Below are 15,689 nucleotides of genomic sequence, written 5' to 3' on the forward strand. Positions count from 1 at the left end.
CTTCTATCTAGTATTAATGGTCCAACTCCTGCTTGTCTTCTTGTGATGCCCTTTCTTGCAAAACATGTGCCTCTGATGAGAACAGCTACCATTTATTGAATGAAGTAGTGCTAGCTCAGTGGTAGAAATCTCACCTTCCATGCAGGAGACCCAGGTTTGATTTCTGGCCAGTATACTTCATGCCCAGCCACCACCTGTCTATCTGTGGAGCTTACGTGCTGCTGTGATACGTTGAACAGGTTTTGGCGGAGCTTCCAGGCTAAGCTGGGCTAGGAAGATGATCTACTTCTGAGACTCAGCCAGTGAAAACCCTTTGGATCACAACAGTCTGGTCTGCAACTGATCATGGGGATGGTGCAGGAACAAGTAGCGTTTTGTTCTATTGTGCATGGGGTCACCATGAGTTGGGGGCTGACTCCATGGCAGCAAACAACAGCGACCATTTACTGAGCCTGTTGAACTATTGTCCATACAATACCTCAGCCTCTCACTATCCTCGGGAGGCAGCATTGCCTGCTGGCTAGGAGCAATGTCTTTGGAAATAGGCCTGGATTTGGATTTGGAATGAAACCGCTAAATGTTTGGTGTTGACTTGGGCAAGTTGCTCATCTCCTGTGAATTTCGGTTCTTTCACCTGCAAAATGGGACGATAGCTCCCCCACAGTGTGTGGGATAAAGATAAAAACAAGCCAGTCTATATAAAGTGCCCTGCCCAGCACATAAAAAAAAAAAAAAATACTGCTTGGTAAATAGAAGCTTTTATCTTGTGTTTTCATCATGGCAGCCTGGGGACAAGGGGTGTGGGTGGGGTTTTTCTGCTCTCCTAAAGACTACTCTGGGTTCCAGCTTTGGGCTCTGAGTGATCTTGTCTAACTAACAGAGAAAGGTTTTAGAGGGAACTTGGTCTAAACTCATGGATTTTTAATCAGTATCTTCCTTAGCCCTGACTTCCAAGCAGAAGATAAGAAGAAATCAGAAATGGGGAAACATGCAGGTATGGCTCCTTAGAAGAAGGAGAAAGAATGAAGAAATGTAATAATTTGAGGATAGGGCAAGAGCACATCATTCAGTTAGAAAGTCCTTAAAAGGGACATCAGGACTAATTCTGGCACCTGTGGAGCCTAAGCAGTGCCACACACCCCAAGAGGAATTACAGGGCTTGATCAATTGCTGAGTGCTCACCCAGAATTAGATGCGGAGTCTCCTAACAAAACCGAGATAGAGCAGGGGCTTTGGTGGAAAAGAAACCCGCATGGTCAGAATTCCACTTCTTCCAACTGTCTCATCTCCTCAATATCAATGTTAATAAAGAATATCTAGAATTACTATGAACAACAACAACAAAAAAAACTGAAAACAAATAGGTTTTGGTGAGGATATGTAGAAGTTGGAACCATCATCCATTGCCGGTGGGAATGCGAAATGGTACAGTTCCTGTAGAAACAGTTTGGTAGTTCCTCAAAAAAGTTGAACATAAAACTATTATGTGACCCAGCAATCTCAATCCTAGGTATATACCCAAAAGAACTGAAAGCAAGAACACAGAAACCTGTACACCAACGCTCACTGCTGCACTATTCACAAGAGCCAAAAGGTGGAAACAACCTAAATGCCCATCAATAGATGAATGGATAAACAACAAGTGCTATATCCACACAATGGAATATTATTCAGCCATAAAAAGAAATGAAGTCCTGATACATGCCAAAACACGGATGAACCTTGAAAACATTATGCCGACTGAAATATGTGCATGGCAAAAGGACAAACCCAGTATGATCTCACTTACATTAAAGAGGCAAGTATATAGAAATGAGGGGTATAATTGCTGATGTCAGATGGATCTTGGCTGAAAGTAGAGAATACCAGAGAGATGTTTACTTGTGATTTACTGGCTATGCAAAGGCATTCGACTGTGTGAATCTAAACAGGTTATGGATGGTGCTGTGAAGAATGGGAATCCCAGAACACTTAATTGTGCTCATGTGGAACAAGTACATAGGCCAAGAGGCAGTCATTTAACAGAACAAGGGAATACTACATGGTTTAAAGTCAGGAAAGATGTGTGTCAGGGTTGCATCCTTTCACAATATTATTCAATCTGTATGCTGAGCAAATAACCTGAGAAGTTGGACTTTATGAAGAAGAACAGGGCATCAGGGTTGGAGGAAGACTCATTAACAACCTGCAATATGCAGATGACACAACCCTGCTTACTGAAAGTGAAGAGGACCTGAAGCACTTACTGATAAAGATCAAAAACCCCAGCCTTCAGTATGGGTTACACCTCAACGTAAAGAAAACAAAAATCCTCGCAGCCGGACCAATAAGCAACATCATGATAAACGGAGAAAAGATTGAGGTTGTCAAGGATTTTATTTTACTTGGATCCACAATGAAAGCACATGGAAACAGCAGTCAAGAAATCAAAAGACACGTTGCAATGGGCAAATCTCCTGCAAAAGACCTCTTTAAAGTGTTAAATAGCAAAGATGTCACTTTGAGGACTAAGGCTCCCTGACCCAAGCCATGGTATTTTCAATCATCTCATATGCATATGAAAGCTGGGCAATGAATAAGAAAGACCTAAGAATAATTGATGTTTTTGAATTATGGTGTTGGTAAAGAATATTGAATACACCATGGACTGCTAGAACAATGAACTCTGTCTTGAAAGAAATACAGCCAGAGTGCCCCTTGGAAACAAGTCTTTGAATTATCTTGTTGGTGAAGAATATTGAATATACCGTGGACTGCTAGAACAATGAACTCTGTCTTGGAAGAAGTACAGTCAGAATGCCCCTTGGAAACGAGGCTAGCGAGACTTTATCTCACATACTTTGGACATGTTATCAGGAGGGACTAGTCCCTGAAGAAGGACATCATGCTTGGGAAGGAGAGGGTCAGTGCAACAGGTGAAGATTCTCAACAAGATGGATTGACAAAGTGGCTGCCAACAATGGGCTCAAGCATAGCAATGACTATGAAGATGGCGCAGGACTGGGTATTGTTTCCATCTGGTGTACATACAGTTGCTATTAACTGGAACCAACTCCATGGCACGTAACAACAACATAGAAATCAAAGCTTATTAGTGATTACCAGAGGTGGGGAGGAGAGGGGAAGGAGGAGTTATTGCTTAGGGGGCACTGAGTTTATGTTAATAGCGGTAGAATAATTCAAGAAAATAGTGGTGATGGTTCCACAACATAAAGAATGTAATCGGTGTCGCTAAATTATTTAACATGTAAAAATTGTTGAGTTGGCAAATGTTTTGTTATACATGTATTTTACCACAATAATATTAATAAAAAGAATATCCATTTCTTTGGGGCTTCATGTGATAGGATTTAATTACCCATGTGCCTATGGATCTTGTTAGAAACATCCTGACTTATACATATCCTCACACCCAACTCCTGAAGTTGGAGTAGCTTTCACTAAGGCTATGGTGCACTTCTGAGGCCTCTAAAGTGGTGGACTGGACTGGTGTCAACCACACATGCCTTCGAAGGCTCCCGGGGCCATTTAGAGCGGAACCATCCATATTTGGTTCTTGGCTCATCAGATCTGATTTGAAACACATCTTAAATTCAGTGATATGGGTTAGCAGGGCAATGGTATTACTCTCTAAAGCACAAGGTGGCTATCCTGTTAGTCCTGAGAATCACAACAGGGCTAAACATTGGCCAACATGCCACCAGAAGGCCTAAGGCAAATGTAGAAAGAAAGACAAAAAGGAATAAAGGGACAGCGACTAGAAAGGCAGTAACCAGAGTTGAAGCAAAAAGAAAAAAAAAAGATAGAAAAAGAAAAGGGAGAGAATTAAACAGGTGTGCTAGAGAATGGCAACTTAGGTAGTAGTGCCCTTCCCGTGTGTATTCGCGTGGAGGTGGTTTGCTTGTAGGGACCACTCAGAATTTAACTCAGTTTGCTCTGAGGGAAGGGAGAATGGTACTGGGAACTTTTCCAGAAACTCAGACTATTCAGGGATGAAAGGGTCCCTGATACTAGAAGAGAGTCCCCATTTCCAAATCTTCCAACCCTCAACCACGGTCTCTTGCCTCGTGAAACTTTAGTTAAAATCTAAATAAGAAAATGTGCACCAGGTGCATTCCTGGAAAGAGGTGGTATCGGAAGCCTTGGGTAGGAAGGAATGGAGAAGAGGGCCTGGTAAGGATGATAAAAGGGGTACACAATGCATGCACAGGGGAGTGGGGTACACTATGGAACAAAGGGAAAAGCAAGATTGGGAATACAAAGCAGTGGCCACAAGAAAGCATGGGCAGAGTAGAGTCTTCTGAATGCCTCAGGTGACAGTGACAAAAGACAGGTAGGGGTAGAGAATCTCTTTTATGTTGCTATGATGTAGGCCTAGTTAACTCGAAATCAGCTTGGTGTTCACCATTTGATAAATGGCATGATCTGCTCCCGGCTATGGACGTCTCCTTCCATTCTCGGCCTCTTCCATCCTACTTCAGTCACACTGGCCTTCTCCCTATTTCTTGACCCAAGAAGTAGCTACTTCAAGGCCTTCCTGATGCCTTCGCCTGGAATGCGGGGCTCTACTCACTCACCACCTTATCTGAGAGGCCTTCCCTGACCAGAGCGGCTTCCTGCCTCAGCACTTTCTGCCCCCTTACGGGTTTGACATTTTTCCCTTATGCTTGTCGTCACCTGACATATAGTGATTTATTCAGCCTGTCTGCCTCTTCCAATAGAATGCCAGCTCCATAAGGACAGATTTTATTTTGCTAATTTCTGTATACCGCTCAGCACATAGTAAAAAAAGTAGGCCTCATTAAATGTTTGTTGAGTGAATGCATGAACCAAAAGCCAAAGTATTTATAGAACACATAAAGAGTTCTAATGATTAAATTTTTTGGTGCTTCACCTTGCACCACCTACAAGGGGTAGGGGCAAGGGCGGGAAATCATTGCAGTTGGCAAGACTTGGTAAAAGTTGCCATATTCTGTGAAAATCCAGATTTTGTGGCTCTGCTCCATGGGTTGTGTGGTATGTGGTGGGTGCCCCTCCAAAATGACCCCCAATGATCCTTACCTCCTGATAGTCATACCTCTGCGCAGCCCCCTCCCACACTGAATAGGGCTAACCTGTGTAACCAAGAGAATACTGCAGAAACGATGGAGTGTAGCCCCTAAAGGTGGGTTATAAAAGGCATTGCGGGTTATGTCTTTCTCTTTCTCAGATCACTCCCTTTGAGGAAAACCAGCCACCATGTTGTAAGAACACTTGATTAGCCCTTGGAGAGAGCATCAACAGGGAGGAACTGAGTCCTCCTGCCAACAGCCAGCACCAAGTGAGTGAACCATCTTAGAAGCACAGGCTTTAGCATCAGTTCATGTTTCAGATGATGCAGCCCTGGACGACACCTTGACTGCAACCTCATGAGACCCCAAGCCAGATGGACCCAGATAAGTAGCTTCCAATTCCTCATTCACAGAAACTGTGAGTGACAAATAATAAATGTTTACCATTGTTTCAAAAACTGTACACAGGTGTTAGGAAGGTTAAATTTTAGAGTACCTTGTTTCACAGAGATAGGTAATTAATACAAAGTGGGTGAAGTGAGGGCCGGCAACCCAGGTTTGGGTTGATATGGGTATAACTAGCATTGTATCTTCCACTGGTTAACTGTGCAGCCCGTTTCCCCAGCTGGTCCCATTTTGATTCAGCAACTCTTAGTATCCACAAATGCCACCTGTAGCCTCAATAAACTTTATTTAGACACAAACAGACACAACAGAAAATACATACATAGATACAGATTTTTTTTTTCTCTGTAGGATGAACAAACATCACATGGGGAATTTAAAAAGTAGGTGCATGGAAGTAAGAAAATATTGCAAAGTTCCTTGTTCACTCACACTGAAAACAGACACATGTTTCAGAGGGAGACAGGGATATACCATCCCTACAACAGAATTCACATTTGGTCTACAACAGTACACAGGTGGTAGGAAGGTAATCAACGGAGTTAGGGATCCAGTTAGTCTTGGTGTGACAGGATGCGCACAACACTAGTAGGACTGGGTTTAAACACAAGACACAGTGGCGGGAAGCTATCAGCTAGGTTATAAAGCAGCTCGGCAGAAAGGCTATGTTAGCTTTCATCTTGCTGTCTGAAGGTCTGCACAACCTCTACCTGGATGTCCATGTCATCTCGTGTTTACACAGACACACTTGGGTGCTGGGCTGTCCAAGAAACCCTCGACATGCACGCCGACTTAGAAACTCACAGTACAGAACATTGGCAGCAGGGTATAAAGTGTTGCTTTAAAAAGGAAAAAGAATAATAGCCAAGAGGAGAAAACACACTTTGCAAATGCTGCCGCGTTCATCGGCAGTGTTTCCCACCACCCTGCCCGCGGCTCCCCGCTCAGGGAGCCACAGGTGTCTGGGGCCTGCTCCACACCAAGGACAGAGCAGCGCGGATGTCTCCTGGAAGTCTATTTCCCTCTAAAGTCACTCCTGTCAGAAGCAACGCGTGTCGCCAGGACAGACGGCAACTGAACTACCCTGCTCACTCCCATCCCAGGCTCTCCTGTGGCCTCCGTACCATCTTCACATTTCAGACTGGTTTTCCCTAGGCAACCTCTGTATTTAGTAAAAAATGGTTTCCACTGTACCCTTCGTGTGTCCTCTTCCTAACGTGACAAATCCAGATGAGATGAAGTTATGGAGATCAGGTCCTCCGCTTCGGTAAGCGTCCTTCCCATAATGCCCTGCAAGAAAAGGGAGTGGAATTACTTGGTGAATCCAGGACATCAACACAGAAAATGAACGCAGCTCGATCTCCCCCAGCGATGGCAAGGCACTTTTTTCAAGTCAGCAGTTAACTTAGAAGGTAGAAGTAGTCAGAAAAAAAAAATATATATATATATATATATACATCACTGGAATGAGGCATTAGTGGTTTGGCGGTAGAATTCTCACCCTCCATGTGTGAGACCAGGGTTTGATTCCCAGCCAATACACCTTATGTGCTGTCTCTTTGTCCCACCATCCTCTCCTTTGTCCCAGGTTCTTCCCTTCTTCCTCTTTCCTGCCTTGTTTGCTTGCTTCGTTGCCTTTTTCAATCATACAAGAATGGGTTTGATCTATGGGTTAGCTCTATGTATGTGTATGTTTTATGAGTCTATGGGACTGCAAGCCTTATGGTTTAGGAAAATCCAACATCAGCTGAGGCCAACAAGTAGAACAGTGGTTATAAACATTTGGAAAATATTTATGTGCTTTCCTCTTTTGACTTTTTAGGTAAGACCTTATCCCTCGTCAGCCTAATGCATCCATCCATTGGGGGAATTGTGTCCCCCAAAAAGGTGTGTCAACTTGGCTAGGCCATGATTCCCAGTATCGTGTGGTTGTCCTCCAATATGCGATCTGATGAAATTTTCCTATGTGTTGCAAATCCTAGTCTGTGCCTGTGGTTAATAAGGCAAGATTAAAAAAAAAAAAATTTTTTATAGGTTATGTTAAAAAAAGATTAGGGTGGGATGCAACACCTTTACTCAGGTCACGGTGCTGATTCAATATAAGGCGATTCGCGTGGGGTGTGGCCTGCATCATCTTTTATCTTACAAGAGATGAAAGGAGAGAGAAGCGAGCAGAGAGAGAGGAGCCTCATACCACCAGAAAGAAGTGCCAGAGTGAAGCACATCCTTTGGACCCAGGGTCCCTGTGTTGAGAAGCTCCTAGACCAGGGGAAGATTGATGACAAGAACCTTCCTCCAGAGCCAACAGAGAGAGAAAGCCTTCCCTTGAAGCTGGCGCCCTGGATTCAGGCTTCTAGCCTCCCAAACTGTGAGAGAATAAATTTCAGTTTGTTAAAGCCATCCACTTGTGGTATTTCTGTTATAGCAGCACTAGATAACTGAAATGAAATGTGATTTTTTCCAAAAGGCTTGAAATGCAGGCATTGTAAAGAAAGAAAAAAAAAAAAACTTTCTAAATGCCATCCTGAGGCATATACATGTGAAAATGAGGAAAATCCAATTTTTTCATGTTGCCACAAAAGTGTGTTAAAAACTGTACTTCCACAGTTTATAACAATATTGGGAACTACTTAAGATGTAATGTTAAGTTTAAAAATGGAGCAAATCAACACTAGAGGCCCTAATACACAGCATAAAAATGGACCAAATCAACACTAGAGGCCCTAATACACAGCATAAACAGGATATAAACCATAACTAACAATACACAAACACCAGAAGATAACCTAGATAACCGGGATCTTCCAAAAATTAAACACTTATGCTCATCAAAAGACTTCACCAAAAGAATAAAAAGAGAACTTACAGAGTAGAAAAAAAAATTTTGGCTATGACAAGTCTGACAAAGGTCTAATCTCTAAAATCTATAAGAAAATCCAATACCTCTACAACAAAAAGACAAATAATCCAATTTAAAAAATGGGCAGAGGGTGTGAACAGACACTTCACCAAAGAAGACATTCAGGTAGCTAACAGACACATGAAGAAATGCTTGAGATCACTAGCCATTTGAGAAATGCAAATCAAAACTACAATGAGATACCACATCACCCCTACATTACTGGTATGAATCAAAAAAACAGAAAATAATGAATGTTAGAGAGGCTGTGGGGAGACTGGAACTCTTGTGCACTGCTGGTGGGAATGCAAAATGGCACAACCATTTTGGAAAGCAATATGGCCCTTCCTTAAGCTAGAAATAGAAATACCACATGATCCAGCAATCCAACTCCTCAAAATATATCCTAGAGAAATAAGAGTCGTCAGAGGAATAGACATATGTACACACCTATGTTCATTGAGGCATTATTTAAAACAGCAAAAAGACGGAAACAACCTAAGTGTCCATCAACAGATGACTGGATAAACAAGCTATGGTACATAAACACAATGGAATACTACACAGCGATAAAGAACAATGATGAATCTTAGAAACCTCTCATAACATGGATGACTTTAGCGGGCATTATGCTGAGTGAAATAAGTCAATTGCAAAAGGACAAATATCGTATGAGACCACTATTATAAGAACTCATGAAAAGGTTTACACACACATAAAATCTTTGATGGTTATGATGGAGGGGAGGGGTAAGGAGGAAAAAACACTAAATAGACAATAGACAAGTCGTAATTTTCGTGAAGGGTAAGACACTATACAGTACTGGGGAAGCCAGCACAACTTGACCAAGGCAAGGTCATGAAATCTTCATAGATACATCCAAACTCTCTGAGGGACTGAATTACTGGGTTGAGGGCTGGGAACCATGGTCTCGGGGGACATCTAGCTCAATTGGCATAACATAGAACAAGAAAATTGGTGTAACATAAAACAAAGAAAATGTTCTATATCCTACTTTGGTAATTAGCACCTAGGGTCTTAAAAGCTTGTGAGTGGCCATTTAAGATACTCCATTGGTCCTACCCCATCTAGAGCAAGGGAGAATGAAGAAAACCAAAGACACAAGGGAAAGATTAGTCGAAAGGACTAACGGACCACAAGTACCACAGCCTCCACCAGACTGAGTCCAGCACAACTAGATAGTGCCTGGTTACCACCACTGACTGCTCTGACAGGGATCACAGTAGAGGGTCCCGGGCAGAGCAGGGGAAAAATGTAGAACAAAATTCTAACTCAGAAAGAAAGGTCAGACTTGCTAGTCTGACAGAGACTGGAGAAACCCTGAGAGTATGGCCCCTGGATGCCCTTTCAGCTCAGTAATGAAGTCACTCCTGAGGTTCACCGTTCACCCAAAGATTAGACAGGCCCATAAAACAAAACAAGACTAAAGGGGCACACCATCCCTGGGGCAGGGACTGGAAGGCAGGAAGAGGACAGGAAAGCTGGTAATAGGGAACCCAGGGTTGAGAGGGGAGGGTGTTGATATGCCGTGGGGTTGTTAACCAATGTCATAGAACGATGTGTGTACTAACTGTTTAATAAGAACTAGTTTGTTCTGTAAACCTTCATTTAAAGTACAAAAAAAAAAAAGGTTTTGCTCTTAAAAAAAAGAGAACTGTGCAAAATAAAAATAGAACTTAAAAATTTGGAAAATTCTGTTGTACAAACTAAGGGCACGCATCCTAGAATGTTCACCAAGGACTTGGCTACACAATCTTTTGTTAAAGAGATTAACAACTACCACAGCAGAAAACCCACCAGCTTAGACTGAAGTGGACAGAAAAAGAAAGAACAGAACGTTGTCAGCCTTTTGACATTCTACAGGCAGGAAACAGGCCAAAGGAGCTACATCTGTTGTCCTTCAAGAAAACAAAAGGATCATCCCTGGAGCAACTCAGAGATCAGCAGAACTGTTGCAAAGAGCATGGGAAAATAAGCTGCCTCAGTTTCAAAGGGTGGAACCATGGCCTCTCAGGTTTCAACGGCTGGAGCCACGGCCCCCTGTGTTTTAAGGAGACCGATCTTTACCCACCCAGTTCCAGAGTGTGGGGTTGCCATTCACCAGTGCCAGAGGGATGGGTCTAGATCCTCAGCTGTGAGAGAACAAATTTCTGTTTGTTAAAGCCAACCACTTGTGGTATTTCTCTCATAGCAGCACTAGGTAACTAAGATACCTCTGGATCATTACAACTTGAGTGTTATTTCTCCTCTCCTTTCAACTTGTCTGTATTTTCCAAGTTTTTTCTTCTACAATGGGTATGTGGTTTTCACCCATTGGCACTGAGTTGATTTCGACTCAGGGAGACCCCAAATGTTACACAGTAGAACTGCTCCACAGGGTTTTCTTGGTTGTAGTCTTTACAGAAGCAGATCACCAGGTCTTTCTTCCATGGGTGGGTTTGAACCATCAACTTTTAGGTTGGTAGTCAAGCACAATGTACACCACCCAGGGGCCTTGCCATGCAAATAGGTAAAACAAATTTCTATGGAAAATTTTATCATAAATGCAAAGAAAACCTAAATCAAAATTTTTCTCCAAGGGGCCCCCACTGAATCAGTAGATCTCAGCCCTGGCTGGACATTGGAATTATCTGGGAGCTTTCAAGATACAGATGTGCAGACCCAAACTCCAGGAATTCTGATTCAGTTGGTCAGAGTTGAGATTTAGGCAGGGGTATTTATTTTCCCAGGTGACTCTACTGTGCCACCAGGTATGAGAGCCACTGTCCCAGAGTACGAGTCCCTGGGAGATACAAATGGTTAACATGCCTGGCTGCTCTCTGAAAGGTTGGAAGTTCGAGTCCACCCAGAGGCATCTTGGAAGAAAGCCCTGGCAATCTGCTTCTGGATAATCGACCATTGAAAACCTTATGGAACACAGTCCTATTCTGACACGCATAAGGTAGCCATGAGTCAGAATCGGCTCAGTGGCAACTAGTTCCTGGTTTTTCTGCCCTAGAGGAAGTAGAGAAACAAGCAGTTTATTCAGGTGGGATCAACAAACATTTATGGGGACCCTGTTAGGCGCCAGGTACCATACTCTATTTAAGTTCAGCTCCCCTGACTCCCCATTCTTCCTCTGGAAAGTGAGTTGGCTGCCCAGATCCTTCCTTATTCTCCTAGACCAGCGGCTCTCAAACACATTAGAGTAAGCAGAGGTTTCATTAAATATGGATTGCTGGGTCCTTCCTCCAGAATTTCTGAATCGTCAGGCCTGGGCTGGGGCTCAACATTTCTAAAAGGTCCCAAGGGATGCTGATACTGCAGGTCCAGGGACCATACTGTGAGAAGTGTTGTCCTGGGCACCAGAAACGTAAGAGAATTGTGCCACTGTTTCTCTCCCTCCCTCTACTTTGGAGTAAATATCTGATGCTGCAGGGAACACAACCAAGCATGAGAAACTGTCTTTCCATAGAGTACCACTGGCACAACCTAAAACTGTATAAACGCAAAAAAAACTGAACGCACTGCTGTTGAGTCGATTCCTACTCATAGCGACCCTATAGGACAGAGTAGAACTGTCCCCATAGAGTTTCCAAGGTGCGCCTGATGGATTCGAGCTGCCGACCTTTTGGTTAGCAGCAGTAGCACTTAACCACTATGCCACCAGGGTTTCCTGAAACTGTATAGAATTATCAGACCTGAACTAAGAGGCGCCGCCCATACCCCAAGCCATGTCACTGCTCCAGAAACTGGACTATCACACCTGGAGAAATCATCTTCATCAGGGGATGAAGAAGTAGGGTGGAACGGGGTGTGGAGGGGGCTACAGGCCCAGGGAGAGTGGGAACCCTTGTCGGGTAACACCACTCCTTTACCCCATCCGCCCGACAAGGAAAAAAGAAGAAAAAGAGACACCGATTCAGAAACCTCATAAATTTGGGCCTCATTAATTCAGAACTTGAGATATATTCTGCAGAATTTGGGCTGGTTTATTTTTGTGCTCCTTATAAATAAAATTTTTCATAAACAAATCAATACTGAGGAAGGTGGAACATAAAACAGGGTCTGTGCTACTTACAAATCATTCGTACCTGTCGGCTGGAACAAGGTCCCTCAGGGCTAAGTGTTGGTCTAGTGCTTCGGGGCTATGCTTGTTTAGAAAGGGAACCAAAGTTTGCTGCTTACCTACTCTGTGTCTGGCAGGGGATTTGAGTCTCTGCATGTAAGTCTTCTTTTTTTAACACAATAATTGCTAACATTTTATGGCAATTTGAAGCTTACAAAGATCTTTCACATACAAGATTGATTCAAAAATGTAATCAACCCTGCATAGTAAGTTGATTTTTCTTCCAGTTTTATTGATGGGAAAATAGAGGCCAAAGGTCTAAAGTTAGAAGAGGAGTGAGCCAGCACTAGTATCCAGGTCTTCAGACTCTACTGCACATACCTGGCTTTATTTATGCCCTATAAGAACTCTGTGTAAAAAAGTCACTCTCCCAAGTTAAGTGGAGTGAGTCAGGAATAGATCTGGGATTCCAACTGGGTCTAGCTGCCTCCAAAGTCCACCATCTTCTGCAACGCTAACCCTGACCACTCACCCACTGTAGTCTAAAGGAGTCTAGCGTGCCTCTTTACCGAGGCTTTAACCAGGGCACAGTGGAAATGCTACACCAGGAGAAGTGAAAGTCCGTTTGGAGATACAAATTCATAGAAGTTGGAGCTTTGAGGTATTGAAGAGGGAAGAAAAGAACATGCTGAGGGGGATGAGATGGGATGAAGAGCGTCTGATGGCAATTAATAATTCTGTGGCCAAATCGGCTTAGAAAATGCCAGGTTCAATGAAATTAAAAGCTGACATGAAAACCAAGTCCAGGGACCTCCCAGAGCCAGTCGGAACTGAACTGAACTTGACAGGAAGTGCCCCTGTCAAGTAGCCTGAGCACACCCAAGTCACCATAAAGTAAGCACACAGTCCTCGACCAGGAACGGGGTGGCTTTAGGCTGCAGAGCACACTTGCCTTCGCCTGCTGGCCTGAAGTGTGCAGTATAGTATCTGGATGAGCTCTCTGACTCCAGTTCTGCCCCTGCCTCCTCACTGTCACCACCGTCCAGCCTCCCCAAAGGGGCAAAGGTTTATTCTAGCTCCTCTGCCTGTCGGCCTCGACTTCCTGTCACAACTCCAAGCCTTTCCTAAATCTCAGCAGAAGTCAGAAGTCACAGGGACAGCACTGTGTCCCAGCGGGTCCCCAGAGAGGGGGCAGGTTAAGGCTAAGGAGAAGCCCAAGATGGGCTCCTGGAGCTGTGCAATGCTGGTGGCTCTAAGAAGGAAACGGCTTCAAGTAACTGTAGAGACAGCTGCTCTGTAAAAGAGGTCTGCGGCAAGAACAGGAGAATCACATGGGGATGGTGATGTCAACACGACAGGAAAACATTGCATCTGTGAAATGTGATCAGCAGTCATAAGAGGAAAATGAACGGATCAGGCCAGTTTGCCCAGATGGCAGGCTGGACACTGCAGGAAACTGGTGAAGTAAAGTCAAATGAGAGAAAGGCACTGGGTACTCAGTGGGGAAAAGCAAAGAGACGAAAATGATGGACAGAAAGAGGAAACACAGAGTACAACTCCAAGAGTCATAAACTACTTAAAATAAAACTCCCAGAAGAAAGAAGGAGGAATAATTCAGAAGCACTAATTCAGTACTAATGGATTTTTTTTTTTTCTGAGCAGATGGAAAACTTTAGTCCTCAGATCAAAAGAAATAATCAAACATAAAACTATATATTAAAAGGGACCAATATCTGGATGTGCCCTCGTGAAATGCCATTTAAAACCATAAGGAAACTCACACCCACCTCCTAAACCACTTTGTTGTTGTTAGCTGCCATGCACAGTGGAGAAAAATGCTGCCCAGTCCTGTGCCATCCCCATGGTCAGTTTCACATCAGACCCTTGTGATTCATAGGGTTTTCACTGGCTGATTTTCAAAAGTAGCTCACCAGGCCTTTCTTCCTAGTCTGTCTTAGTCTGGAAGCTCCACTGAAACCTGCTCAGCGTCATAGCAACACACAAGCCTCCACTGAAAGACAGTGATGGCTGTGTATGGGGTGCACTGACAAGAATCAAACCCAGATATCCCTCATGGAAGGTGACAGTTCTGCCACTGAGCATCGATGTCCTCCATAAAACACTAAAACTGTAGAAAGTGGGGCAATCTTTTCAAGAACTTTGAGACTTTTATTTCCACAGAGGCAGCACAGTGCACTGGTTAAAGAACACGAACGCTGGAACCCAACTGATAAGACTCAGATCTCTCCCTGCTCTTCTGTCCTCAAATGCAAAATGGGAACAATAACAGAACCCACTTCAGAGGGTCGCTGAGAAGATTAAGTGAGTTAACATACACAAACATTCAGAATGGTACTTTCTAGCTCTAGTTGAGAGTTCACTAGTATTTTTGAGGAGCCCCTTGAGGTGCAAATGGTTCACATGCTCAGCTGAAAACTGAAATGTTGGAGCTCCAAGTCCACCCAGTGACGCCTTGGAAGAAAGGCCTGGTGATCTCCTTCCCAAAAATCACCCATTGCAAACCCTAGGGAGCCCAGTCTACTCTGGCACACATGGGGCTGCCATGAGTCAGAGCTGACTCCACGGCTTTTAGTATTTTTGAGTAAAGAAGTTTTAATTCCACTCCCCTACTTTAAAGCTCATTGAAAGTAATGAAAAGAAAGAATAGAAAAACTTTCTTCAGGATAAAAGCCAGACTTTTCACTAAATAGAGATAGAACAATTGGGAACAAAATATGCACATACGCACAAAAGAACACACATAAAAATCAATTCAAGGGACATTAAAGACCTAAATATGAAAAATCAAAACCTTAAAACTCTTAGAAAAGACAGGAGAATATGTTAATAATCTCAGCATAGGGAAGGATTTTTAAACAAGATCCAAAAGGCACAAACTACAGAGGTAACAATTTCAAAATGTAAAACTGATACATCAACAGCATTCATGAAACTACAAGTCAAAAGCTAGGAAACTATGTACATGAATATCAAGAGCACATAAATAACTGAATTAGAAACGAAGAAAAACAACCCAATAGGAAAAAAAAAAAAAAAATAGGCAAAAGAGATGCATAGGCAAGTCTCAGAGGAGAAAACCCAAAGGGCCAATACACATAAAGTGGGTGTTCCATCTCACAAGTAATCAGGGAAATTCAAATTAAAACCATAATGAGATATCATTTCATACCCAGTAGACTGGCAAAACATGTCTGAGGCTATGGAACATCGGCAAGGACGTGGATAAGCAGGAACAGGAATTCTC

At 43.2% G+C, this 15,689-nt stretch overlaps 1 protein-coding gene across 3 annotated transcripts in view; it reads right to left on the minus strand.

Annotated features, from left to right (window-relative positions):
- SHISA6 (shisa family member 6) overlaps positions 1 to 15,689 on the minus strand; it is a 384,688-nt gene that overhangs the window by 201,383 nt on the left and 167,616 nt on the right. For 2 of the 3 annotated variants that reach the window (XM_049859563.1, XM_049859562.1), the window contains exon 3: positions 6,651 to 6,746. The exons of the other annotated variant lie outside the window; for it this stretch is intronic. In XM_049859563.1, coding sequence (XP_049715520.1) covers positions 6,651 to 6,746 — 96 coding nt within the window. The remainder of the gene's footprint in view (positions 1 to 6,650; positions 6,747 to 15,689) is intronic. 3 annotated transcript variants of the gene reach the window in all.

This window comes from Elephas maximus, chromosome 19 (assembly GCF_024166365.1).
Source record: "Elephas maximus indicus isolate mEleMax1 chromosome 19, mEleMax1 primary haplotype, whole genome shotgun sequence".
Taxonomy (NCBI): Eukaryota; Metazoa; Chordata; class Mammalia; order Proboscidea; family Elephantidae; genus Elephas; species Elephas maximus.